The sequence below is a fragment of the Medicago sativa genome, chromosome 2 (genome assembly GCF_051527215.1).
Source record: "Medicago sativa cultivar Bolivia chromosome 2, Bolivia_mono, whole genome shotgun sequence".
In the NCBI taxonomy this organism is placed as follows: domain Eukaryota; kingdom Viridiplantae; phylum Streptophyta; class Magnoliopsida; order Fabales; family Fabaceae; genus Medicago; species Medicago sativa.
This window is the reverse complement of record NC_140750.1, coordinates 56398428-56410272: the sequence shown is the minus strand read 5'-3', so window position 1 is coordinate 56410272 and position 11845 is coordinate 56398428. Positions and strand designations below refer to the sequence as shown.

At 32.6% G+C, this 11845-nt stretch overlaps 1 protein-coding gene and 1 pseudogene across 1 annotated transcript; one reads left to right on the top strand and one right to left on the bottom strand.

The window, feature by feature from the left end:
* Positions 1-3873: 3873 nt before the first annotated feature.
* Positions 3874-4959, top strand: LOC146949150 (DExH-box ATP-dependent RNA helicase DExH12-like). Its single transcript, XM_085741502.1, has one exon. It carries the CDS (start codon positions 4008-4010, stop codon positions 4551-4553), a length of 546 nt encoding a protein of 181 aa, XP_085597628.1. The 5' UTR covers positions 3874-4007; the 3' UTR covers positions 4554-4959.
* A 5896-nt stretch (positions 4960-10855) lies between these two features.
* On the bottom strand, positions 10856-11635 carry LOC146949149 (secreted RxLR effector protein 161 pseudogene; annotated as a pseudogene).
* Positions 11636-11845: the final 210 nt, after the last annotated feature.

Here is an 11845-nt window from a genome sequence, read left to right as displayed (position 1 = left end):
GATGACGAGAAGATTTTTATTTAAGTAATATGACATTTGTATAATTTTACTAATATAATAATGGGTACAGATTTTTGCAAGTTTGAATACTTAAAAAATGTTTATTTTATTCTATATATATATATATATGTTAATAATTTTACTAAATCCAGTTAATTATATTTGTCTGTGCATCTATAAATTTAAGAGTATACAAAATTATATGTCTAACCCGGGCAACGCCGGGTAAATATACTAGTAAGGATAAAGATAAAGATATACCGTTTTGAACCCCTTAATTGACAGAGAAGCAGTTTAACGACGAATACTTATCTGTTTCCTAATTTAAATTACTGAAGTTGGATTCTTTTGTCTCACAGATTTTCTTCTGTCTACTCTTTTTATTGTGTTAATTCATATAAATTATGAACAATATTTTTTTTATGAATTTTAATTAAAATATTTTGATTTTAATTAAAACTATAGGTATAGATAATATATACACCCTCCGGTCACTAATATAAGCAAAAATCCACTTTTTAGATACATTCAATTAATGATGTATGTGGTCTTTATTATATGTCACATACATCATTAATTCAATGTATCTAAAAAGTGAATTTTTGCTTATATTAGTGACCGGAGAGTGTATTTTGCAATTTCGTATTGTAACAAATTATACTTATCTTTTTCAGTGATATCAACAATATAATAAATATAATTCATTTAAAAAATAATATAAAAATATAATATAAATTCTTATCTTTTTTAATAACACTAACAAAATAGCATTCTTATATTCAACTTTTCTTGGAACTTTAAAGTGTGCTCCTCCTCAAGGTCTCAATTTTCATTATCCCCTATCTCAATTTGGATGAACTAGTTTAGCTTCTTAAAAAGATAATTTTGTTTAAATGTATACTTGAAATTGAAAAAGTCCGCCAAAAATCTGGTATTCTTTTGGTCTGACTTTTTCTCCTTCCTAAATTACCCTTAACTTTCGATACAAATATCACATATAACAAATAGATGAAAGTAAATTCAAATATTAAAATATATGTTTAACAAAAACGATACAAGTATATGTCCATTTTTTTATTTATCCTTTAAAAAGTGTAACAATATACTTTATATACACTAGCGAAAAGACGGGCACTTGAGTGCCCGTCTTTCCGATCTTTTTATTAACGGTGTTTTTTTTATGAAATTTTGATTTGGATTAAAACTAAAAAGATAAATGTTTGTTGCTTTCAGATTATAACAAACCAAACTAATCATGATTATTTATTTCAATGACACCAACAATATAACAAAAAAATATAATCTATTTTTTTTAATGACACCAACAACTATCTTTATTATAGAAAAAGTTGTTTAAGGGTATAATTGGGATAATGAAAAATTAAGTATAAATATACTCATCTAGTTTGTTACACTTTTTAAATGATAAACGAAAAAAATAGACATATATATATATATATATATATATATGTATATATATTCATATTGTGTTTGTTACATTTTTTTAAATATTTAAATTTATTCTTGTCTATTTGTTACATGTGTTATTTGTATTCAAAATAGAGGACATTTTTGGAAAGAGAAAAATTCATCCCAAAAGAGTTGAAATATTTATATGTATAGATACCATATGAGATTTTGGACTGATTTCTTATTATCCGAATTATACTATTACACAATTTTTCATATAATAATGATTGTTGTTGGTATCGTTAAAAAGATAAGATTTTAGATTATATTTTTATGTTATATTGTTGATGTCATTGAAATAAATAAACATTGTTAGTTTTGTTTGTTATATATAATTTGAAAACAACAAGCATTTATATTTTCACTTTTAATTAAAATCAAAATTTTATACAAAAAACGTCGTTCATAATTTTCAAAAGTTAGCGTAATAAAAAGAGCGAAAAAATCTTTCATACATGTGGTTCTATATCTACGGGTGAGCATGTGAGTAGAATGGTGTAAGAAAAACCTGAAGTTCGTTGCTGAAAAATTACATTTTAGGAACAATTTATTTAAAATGTTCTCATTCATGTTATGAAATGTTTAGGAAGGAGCCAGTGGAATCGAACCTACCTATGAGGAGATGTTTGCTAAGTGTCACTTAAAAAAGGACAAGTCTTGGGTTGATACTAGATGAAAGCCTTTGTATGTGATGTTACTAGCTATAGTTTCTCTTTAAATTTTGTTATAAACATATAGTTCATGTGGATCTCCCATAGGAGATGGATTGAATGGGGGTAGTGTTCCCTCTAGCAGCAACAATGGTGATAATTTTGATGTCAATTAATGACTTTAGTCTAGATTATCGACTCTTTTAAGTGACTCTAATTGGTACTAATTTTTTGGTTTGCAAGAAGGTTGTTTTTGTTAACATGGTTAGTTTTGTTGCTTGCCATGTTGCGCTTTATGTGCTAGCATCATGTTTGGCTGTGTAGTGTGTGTTATATTTTGTGCGTATTTTGCCATCGACTTTGCTTAGGATTTTAATTGGAAGGAGAGTCACTTATTAGTGTCGTTTCTTTTTTTGGCAATGGTGTGCAATTGTCTTTGTAAGCCACATTGTCTATGTATTTTTTTTTTTTTTGTCAAATAGCTTAGTGGTTAGAATTCACATTTTTTTTAAGGTGAATAAGTGGGGTGTCCAGGGTTCGAACCCCGACCCCTGCATGTAACAATGCTTGTTCCTGCCAACTGTATAAAATGTTTCACCCTTCGAGTAAGATCATTATTTAAGGTGAAAAAAATGATTGAAAACACTTTTTAATTCTGATAGCGTATCGAGCGGTGCCATCCACCAATCCTTGAACAGTTCACTTATATGATGAAATCTAACAGTGCAACGTATTCCAATAGGCGTAGACATGCTGAAAATGAGAAAGGAAAAAAATTGAGGGAATATGAAATTTAGAAGAAAAGATGAAATGGTGTGAGAGATTGAGAAATGAAGGTATGTATTTATAGTGTATGAAAATATAATATTTTAACTAATTATATTAAAATAAAAAATAAAAAACGAAAGGTGCCATCCACCAATCCTTGAACAGTTCACTTATATGATGAAATCTAACGGTGCAACGTATTCCAATAGGCGTAGACATGCTGAAAATGAGAAAGGAAAAAAATTGAGGGAAGATGAAATTTAGAAGAAAAGATGAAATGGTGTGAGAGATTGAGAAATGAAGGTATGCATTTATAGTGTATGAAAATATAATATTTTAACTAATTATATTAAAATAAAAAAATAAAAAAACGAAAAAAAATACAATAACATGTCGCAAGTACCACTTGTGACATATAATGAAGACAAAAAAAATTTCAAACTTTGAGAAATGAGGATATGTCGCAAGTCAAAGTGGTTACATATATGTGGTATGTCACAAGTCCAAGTTGTGACACAGGTTATGTCGCAAGTCAAAGTTGCGACATGGGTGTGAGTTGGTCAAAACTAGGGAAGTTTTGGAAATTTTGTTTCAACTAGGGCACATTTAGAATTTCCATTTTATATTAGGGCAGAATTTTTTTTTTCTTCAGATAAATGCATAACTGTAAAGAAATAAAAATGCATCAAATAACTTGTTTTTTTTATTGATTGTCTATTAAAAGGTGCAGTATAGTTTGTGAAAGAACAAAAAAAAAAAGGTTGCAATATATGATAACAAAGTTGGTCGAAAAAAACACGACATAGGGATATTTTAACCCTTCACATGCATCAAAAAAAAAAAAAAGAGATATCTTAACCCTTGCTCGAGTATTTAAGGGACAACACTTGGGTGACATAATGTCACCGTGACATTAAATTTGGGCCACACAACACATATTGTCATTTGCATCTGGGCCACACAACACATCCCTGAGTACATTTGTGTGGCCCAGATTTAATGTCACGGTGACATTATGTCACCCAAGTATTTTCCGTATTTAAGCCTGTGTATAAACAAGTCCTCGTATAACTTTATTACAATTAGGGTTCTTCTTGAATCGCCTTGGTGTTTCCAAATATGGCAGAATCGCGTTTCAAGCAATACAACTCCACCGGTGCACATCTAGACCTCTCCCCTCCCGTTGGCCAAATCCCCGAACTAAACGCTGAACCATGGCGCCGGTGTCAAATTCACATGATCAAACAAGAAGAAAAGATCGTCTTCCCGGTTGTCGACGACGGCATCTACCAACCTAAAACTAACAAAACCCGCGCTGCCTACGAGAAACTGCTCAGCCTCATCCAGCAGCCACTCCCCGGTCAGCCTCTCTCTGGTCAGCCGCTCAGTACCGTCAGATTCGTGGCCGATAAGATACTTGAAATACTAAAAAACGACGCAGTTAATTACCGTGACAAGAAGATTAATATTGAGATGCTTCTTAACCCTATCCCTAACCATGTCTTTGAACAGATTGTCGAAATTGGTAAACTTATAACCGATTTCTACGGGTTTGCTGCTGGTGCTCATGTTGATGGTGGTGTTGTAGATGGTTTACAGAATATGTCTATTTCCAACAATAATGGTAGTGTTGTCGACGGTGTACACAATTTGACTTTGTGGTGAAAAGTGAAAACACTAAGCGAAGAATATTTACATTAGTGTGTTTCGAAACCGGAGGAACCTGTATTATTGCTGCATCATATAGGCCAATTGAACAGTTTCAGAGGAAGGAAAAAGGTATAAGATTAACAAATTGGTTATACATTAATGTTAGATTTAAGAAACTTATGAATTGTTGAGAAGAAAAATTAGAAATAACACTATTTTGTTTTATTATATCTGATAGTGTACAAGGAAATGTATGGTCTAGACCCTATATCGTCTAGAAAGTCAAATCATACAGAATCTTTGGATATAGTTTTGATTTCAAACATTCAAATTATCTTCATTGATGTAACCATGCATTAATCATAAACTGGAATATAGGTTCTGTGTTCTTGGGATATTCTCTCAATCATAAAGGTTACAAGTGGCAAGTATAAATTTCCATATACATTCTTGTTTCATACTTCTTGCAGCCAATTTGTCTTATTATTATTTAAGCATACATACATTGTCTCCCTTCGCGCTAAATAAAATTCATTCCAAATCTCAATCCAAAACTGATATGGCGGATTGAGAGTTTGTCTTAATCATTTTCGATTTCTGTAAGGAAATATCTACCGCAAAAAGTAACATTAGGAGTACACATGTTTATATTAAAATGTACATGTGTTAATATCACATTGCTTTGAGCAAGCTGCAACTTTTTTCCCATCGGAGATTTTCTCTTTGGTTATTCTCACAATGGTTTAAGCTACAAGTATAGTTTTTGATAATGTTTTTTCGAGATATGTTAGGTTCACTTCAATTTTTTCTGAAGTATACTGAATTATTAAGGGACTTTTCCAGAGCAGTTTTTTCCTAAATTTAATCTAAATTCATTAAAAGATCAGTTCTCATAAGAGTCTTGCCTCTAAACAAGACACTTTCCAGTCGCAAGTCCTGCTTCTAAGCGTATCCCATCGAAGCTGTCCATAACCAGATTAGAAGACTCCTGGAATTGAAGTAATTGATTTATTCTATAGCTAGATTGAAATGGGGAGCAGTGGTAGAAGACTATGAGTCTGAAATTGTTTCTTTAGCTTGTTGAAATCTGAAACTGTTGCGGTATCTATAGCTATTTTCACGTCGTTGCTAGAAATCTGAAATGGTTTATGCTGTATATTTAGCTTGTAGGTGACCATAAATTGTATCTTTATCTCAATTTGTTATGACAGATAACTAGAATAATTTGAAATTCTTATATATCTCTTGTTATTGAATTTGTTTATCTTTTACAACAAAAAAATTTGAGTCATCAAAAGTTGGGTAGCTCAACTGGTTTGAGCTAAGGGTCAAGGAGTTGAAGGTCTTGTGTTTAAACCTGGACAAATGAGTAAAAATATTACTCTAACAATTAAGCAATTATTAGTACTTACTTTAGCACTTCAACTTACTTTAGCACTTCAAATTTTTTCTTCCAATAGCAAATGTAGCCATTATTTTAGCATGATAGACTGACAGCGTTCTTTAGCCTCACAACACATGCATTTATCCGTTTGTTTTCACTTTCATAGGCCATTCGATCACATTGATAATTTGGATGATACAATTCATATCTGGTCACTCATGTAATGGTTTTAACATGAAACATAGTTTAGATTTTCTTGACGCTGTGAAATAGTTATGACGCAATTCACACTACATTTATAACAAACAAGATATATACGCCTGACCCAAATACAGAAGGATGCACTAAACAATTTATGCTATCTAATTCCTTGTAACGTCCTAAGCCGAAGAAAATTTCAGATTTACAGTTCTTTTCCAGCCTCACACCTAGCAAATAATATTGTTCACAATACACTGCACTTACACCGTATATTCAACAATATTCTGCAACACACCAGATTTTAACAGCCAAACATACCAGGACCGTATAAGATAAAATTAATTTCTGCACAAGACACATATAAGCTAACACTTCACTTTATCCCCAATCCTGCACGAATGCTGATAGGAAAATACAACACCATGAGTCTTATGTTGAATCAATCGTTACAAATTCAGAACCAAACTTTGCCCCTCAACGATCACACCTTTCACTGGATTTGGCTCAAAACATCCCAGACTATCAGAATTTAGCCAACAACACAAAATCAAATTCAAAACAAATAAGACCAAGTTGAATCCAACTACTTATCATTCTCACCCCCCTTTTTGACAGCATATCAGCAATTGCTATTTGTTTCCCTATGCACATGAGAAAATGCCACATTTCCATTGTAGCCGGTATGCCACATTTTCAATGCGCCGGTCATGATTATACTTTTTGGGTCGTGATAGAGTGGGTGTGAATCATCACCTTGCTTTGGCAAGCAGCCCTATTTTTTTTCTAAGAGTACTCAATCCTCACTTGGGGTGAGAGTGGGTATGAATCACCAACACCTTACTTGAAAAGAGCCTCTTTTATTTGTTTTAATTGTGCTCTGAGCTCCTTTATTTTAAACCTTATTGTATTTTCGTCTCCCACACTAACTTATGCTACTTTTTGTCTATTTCTGACTTACATGTACTATCAAAGTTCTTATAGTTCCTTATATTTGGTGCATATTTACACAATTACTCAAAGCTTCAACTTCATGTATCTTCAAGATGGAAATTATTCACAAAACTACATCGCAAAGATACTACCAGAATCTAGTCATTCACCATAAATAATCATGATAGACCCCTAACTCAATACTCAACCAAATACTTCATTACTAGAAAAAGGGCTAAAATTAAGAACTGAAAATGAAAAACTACTTGGGCCGATAATTCTAATCCCAAAGCATTTCCTCAACTTGTTTCCACGTTGTATCTTCTTGAAAAACTACTTGTTTCCACGCTGTATCTTCTTGTATCTCTAGAGCATTTCCTCTACTTGTTCCACAAAACATCCACAACGAGCATTACTCGTTCAAAATGACCAACTAACACTAAAAACTACTTAAAATTATAAATTCCTAAAGAGTCACTGATCTGATGCTACATGTCATGCAATCACTTAGCCTGTGTTTGGTTGAGGTGAAAAAGAGAAGAGAGAAGTTGGTGAGAGAGAAGTTGAAGAGAGAATGCCAACTTCTCTTGTTTGGAATATCAGAGAAATAGGCAAGAGATGCTAAACTGGCGTGGGTCCCATGCTTTTGCTCTTCTCTTCAAACCTGCGAAGAAAGAGGAGAGAAGTTCCACTTTTCATTTTTTTTCCTTTTTTACCCTTACCTTCTACATCAGCTATGGATGGCAAAATTAAAATTAGAACTTCTATTATCCATTTGCTACATAATCAGATCTATAATCCATTTCCTTTTCTTTGATACATGGCAGGTATCATAATCATATCTATATATCAAAGAGTGAATTGAACTTTTTTTAAAGTAGCAAAAATTTATTCCAATAGCAACAACATCACAAGTTGAGATGTTGTGCTTGGCAAAAGCCACAAGTACATAGGAACAGAAGAAACAGAGGCAAGGCTGAAAATAAACGCCCAAGCCCCACCACTAGCAATCACAAAATACATAAAAAAAATTGCAGCCTCTACCCTCCTATAACAGAACAACAGAAAATAGCTAAAACCTCACAAAAGAGTGAGTTGAACTGCAGAGAGGGAAGGTTTGTGTAGAATAGTGAGCTGATATTCATTTGATTTTTTATTAAAATATACAATATATCTGGAGGTGGAGAAGGGAATGGATAATTGGGAAATGAAGTGTGGATGCGGTTACCATTGATGAATTTCTTGTATTATTTTTTTAATTAAAGTGATTTGAGATTTAAAAAATCAGGGGTATTTTAGTATTTTTAAAAATAACTAACACTTCTCTCTTCTCTATTTCTTCTCTCTGTCTCTTGTACCAAACGATACATCAAATCTACTCTATTTCTCACATATTTCTCTCTTACTAATTTCTCTCTCACCTATTTCTCTCTTCACAACTTCTCTTCTAAACCAAACACACCCTTAGTTTCTCATAGATTATGCGACAAAAGTGCAATGTAATAACCTACAAAATTGTCGGTTATTAACAAGTCCAACCAAAAAAGTTAGGGGTAGTACTCATTCTGACCTAGATCAATTTATGGACATCCGCAAATGCATAAAAGGCATTACGAATAATATTAACCGAATAAAATAACAAAGTAATAGGCTGAAATTTAGAGTATTTTAAAGTTACATAATTGAACAATGACAAGGAAGTTCCTCTTTCATGACCTAACCTAGAGAGTTTAACTTTTCATGATGTCTAAACACATATTAATACATATGAATAAACAAACGTAAGAAAAGAATCACCAACAATGATTCATTCGCTCCTAAAGTGCTATGATCTCTCCTCAAACGCTGAAATCACACTCACATTGTCGTCTGCCCGTCAAATGTGTTTTTCCACTGACCTAGGTACCTTGTATTTAAAGGCGAGCGTTTCCCTAAATTAAAGGGGAAGTTGACTCGCATTGCGAGCCCAAATCTTACGATGCAAGATAGACAATGAGCTTCCCTTTAGCCTTTTTTGTACCATGCTTGCGATATGGGGCTCATAGCCCGCGATGCGAGATGGACAGCAGAAAACACCTTGTTGCCAACGATGCAAGATTGGTAGTAGCTGGCTCCTTTATTTCTTCATTCCTTGCTCCATTTCTTCTCACCAGAACGTCCGTAACGACTACACCCCAAGCATCCTCAGTGATTAACTTATAAAAAGCATATCACGATCACATAGTTGTCAGGTTTGGGTGGATTTCCATAGCGTTAAGGGTTTTTCCCTTCTTTTGTCCTTTCATGACTTTTTGAACAATTTATTTACAAAACTCAACTAAAACATTCATAAAATAGCTACTTAATCTTTTTTTTTTTTAGACAAATGGGTTGCAGAAGGTGAACCAACTGCAACGCCCTAATATAAATATGGACTCTAAACATGTGAATGACTCTAAACATGGACTAAAACCTCTATGATTTTATGTCATCAGCCATGTGTGTGCGCGTGTGTGTACACACACAGTTAACTAAAAACATTAAGCTGTATATTAGCAATTGTGTACCTTTTCATTTAGACCAAAAAAACATTCATCTTTATTATTTAAAACTAGTAACTTGAGGGTTAGTTTTGTAACTTTCACTAAAAAGGTTTATTAATTTGCATCCACTTTGCTTATTTACACCCACTTTATTATAAACATTAAACAAACAAAAAAAAAACACAACATAGGTTGGCTCAAACAAAAATAAGAAAGAAAAACATTTATACAATTATAAATATCCACTTTAATTTACACTCACCTTGCTAATTTACATCCATTTTGATTAAGATTAACAAAATTATCCTTAATTTCACAGTGACTTTAAATAGTGAAAAATAGTTTTTTTTTTTGTTTAACTATGCACACTTGTTATTTACACCTTAATATATTTAGATATGTGGGTGTAAATTACATATTTTCTAACCAATAAAATGGCATACATGACTTGAATCATAAGGCATTATTGGGTCTACCATGTCCATGTTTCTTTTGCCCTTTCCACACGGTTAGAAGACTTGCTTTTTCTAATAAAAAAGTCCTTTTGTTTTTTTTTTTGCGTGATTTGTGTAGCATATATCTATTTCCTTCAAAACAATTTGGAAGGTTTAGGAAAGGAAACAAATTATCATTGTTTTACTGTGACAAATCATCCAAATTGAATAGGAAATTATCTTACTTTTTTTTTCAAGTAACCTTGTTGGCTAGAACTCACACATTTTAAATGTAAATAAGTGATGTGTTTTTTTTTTTTTAGGGAAAATAAGTGATGTGTTTGGAATTCAAACTTCGGCACCTGCATATAATATGCAATATCCCTACCAACTGAGTTAAGCTCATAGAGATAAATATTATCTGATTTTAATTATTATATATGTTATGAATATAAGTAAATAGAGATAGAAGTAGAGAGAAGGAGAAGAAGAGAGAATAAGGAGAAGTATTCTTATTCACTGATGTGTTTATGAATGTTACAATGAGCTCTATTTATAGGGAAATAGAGTAGCATATGAACTAAGCCCAATAACCTAGTGGAATGGCCCATTAACCAATTTGCTATTTGGACATCCACTATTAATATTTATAACACTCCCCCTTGGATGTCCATTGAGGATATGCCTCATTAAAACCTTACTAAAATAAAAACCCAGTGGGAAAAAATTTAGTGAAGGAAAAAGAGTACAATATCCTTTTGAGTGTGAGCTGCCTCATTAAAAACCTTACCAGGAAAACCCAATGGGATAAAGCCTAGGTGAAGGGAAAAAGAGTGCAGAACACATTTATTTCTCCCCCTCATGAAGACAAATATCTCTTAGACGACAAAGACCAATTTGTAGTACAAGTTTCTCAAAAACTTTACATGGGAGTGACTTTGTAAAAACATCTGCAAGATTATCACTCGACCGAATTTGTTGAATGCTGATATCACCATTCTTCTGAAGATCATGAGTGAAAAAGAATTTTGGAGAAATATGTTTTGTTCGGTCTCCTTTAATGTATCCTTCTTTCAACTGAGCGATGCATGCCGTGTTATCTTCGTAAATAATTGTTGCATCCATTTTTCCGGAGGATAAACCACAATTCTTTTGTATGTGCTCAATCATGGATCGTAACCAAACACATTCTCTACTTGCCTCATGTAATGCTAAAAGTTCCGCATGATTTGATGATGTTGCTGTTATTGTCTGTTTCACAGATCTCCATGAAATTGTTGTATCTCCACTTGTAAACAAATAACCTGTTTGTGATCTACCATGATGAGGATCTGACAAATAACCTGCATCTGCATAACCAATTAATTCTAGTTTGGGTACTTTAGGATAAAACAAACCCATATCCATTGTACCTCGAAGATAACGAAATACATGCTTGACCCCATTCCAATGTCTTTGTGTAGGTGAAGAACTATATCTTGATAATAAATTGACAGAAAATGATATATCAGTACGTGTATAATTAGCAAGATACATCAATGCTTCTATTGCATTGAGATATGGTACTTCAGGACCAAGTAGTTCTTCTCCCGTCTTCTTGAGGTCTGAAAGGATCTTTTTCCACATCTATGGATCTTACAACCATTGGAGTAGACAATGGATGAGATTTGTCCATATCAACCTTTATATAACAAAATTTAAAATCTCTTCAGGAGTTCTAATAATATTTATACCATTATCATAAATTCAATTATAACAAGTCCATTTTCAAATCCTTAAGATGGCCAAATGATGTCATCTTTTCAATAGTTTTGATGGCATGTTTTATGCAAATGA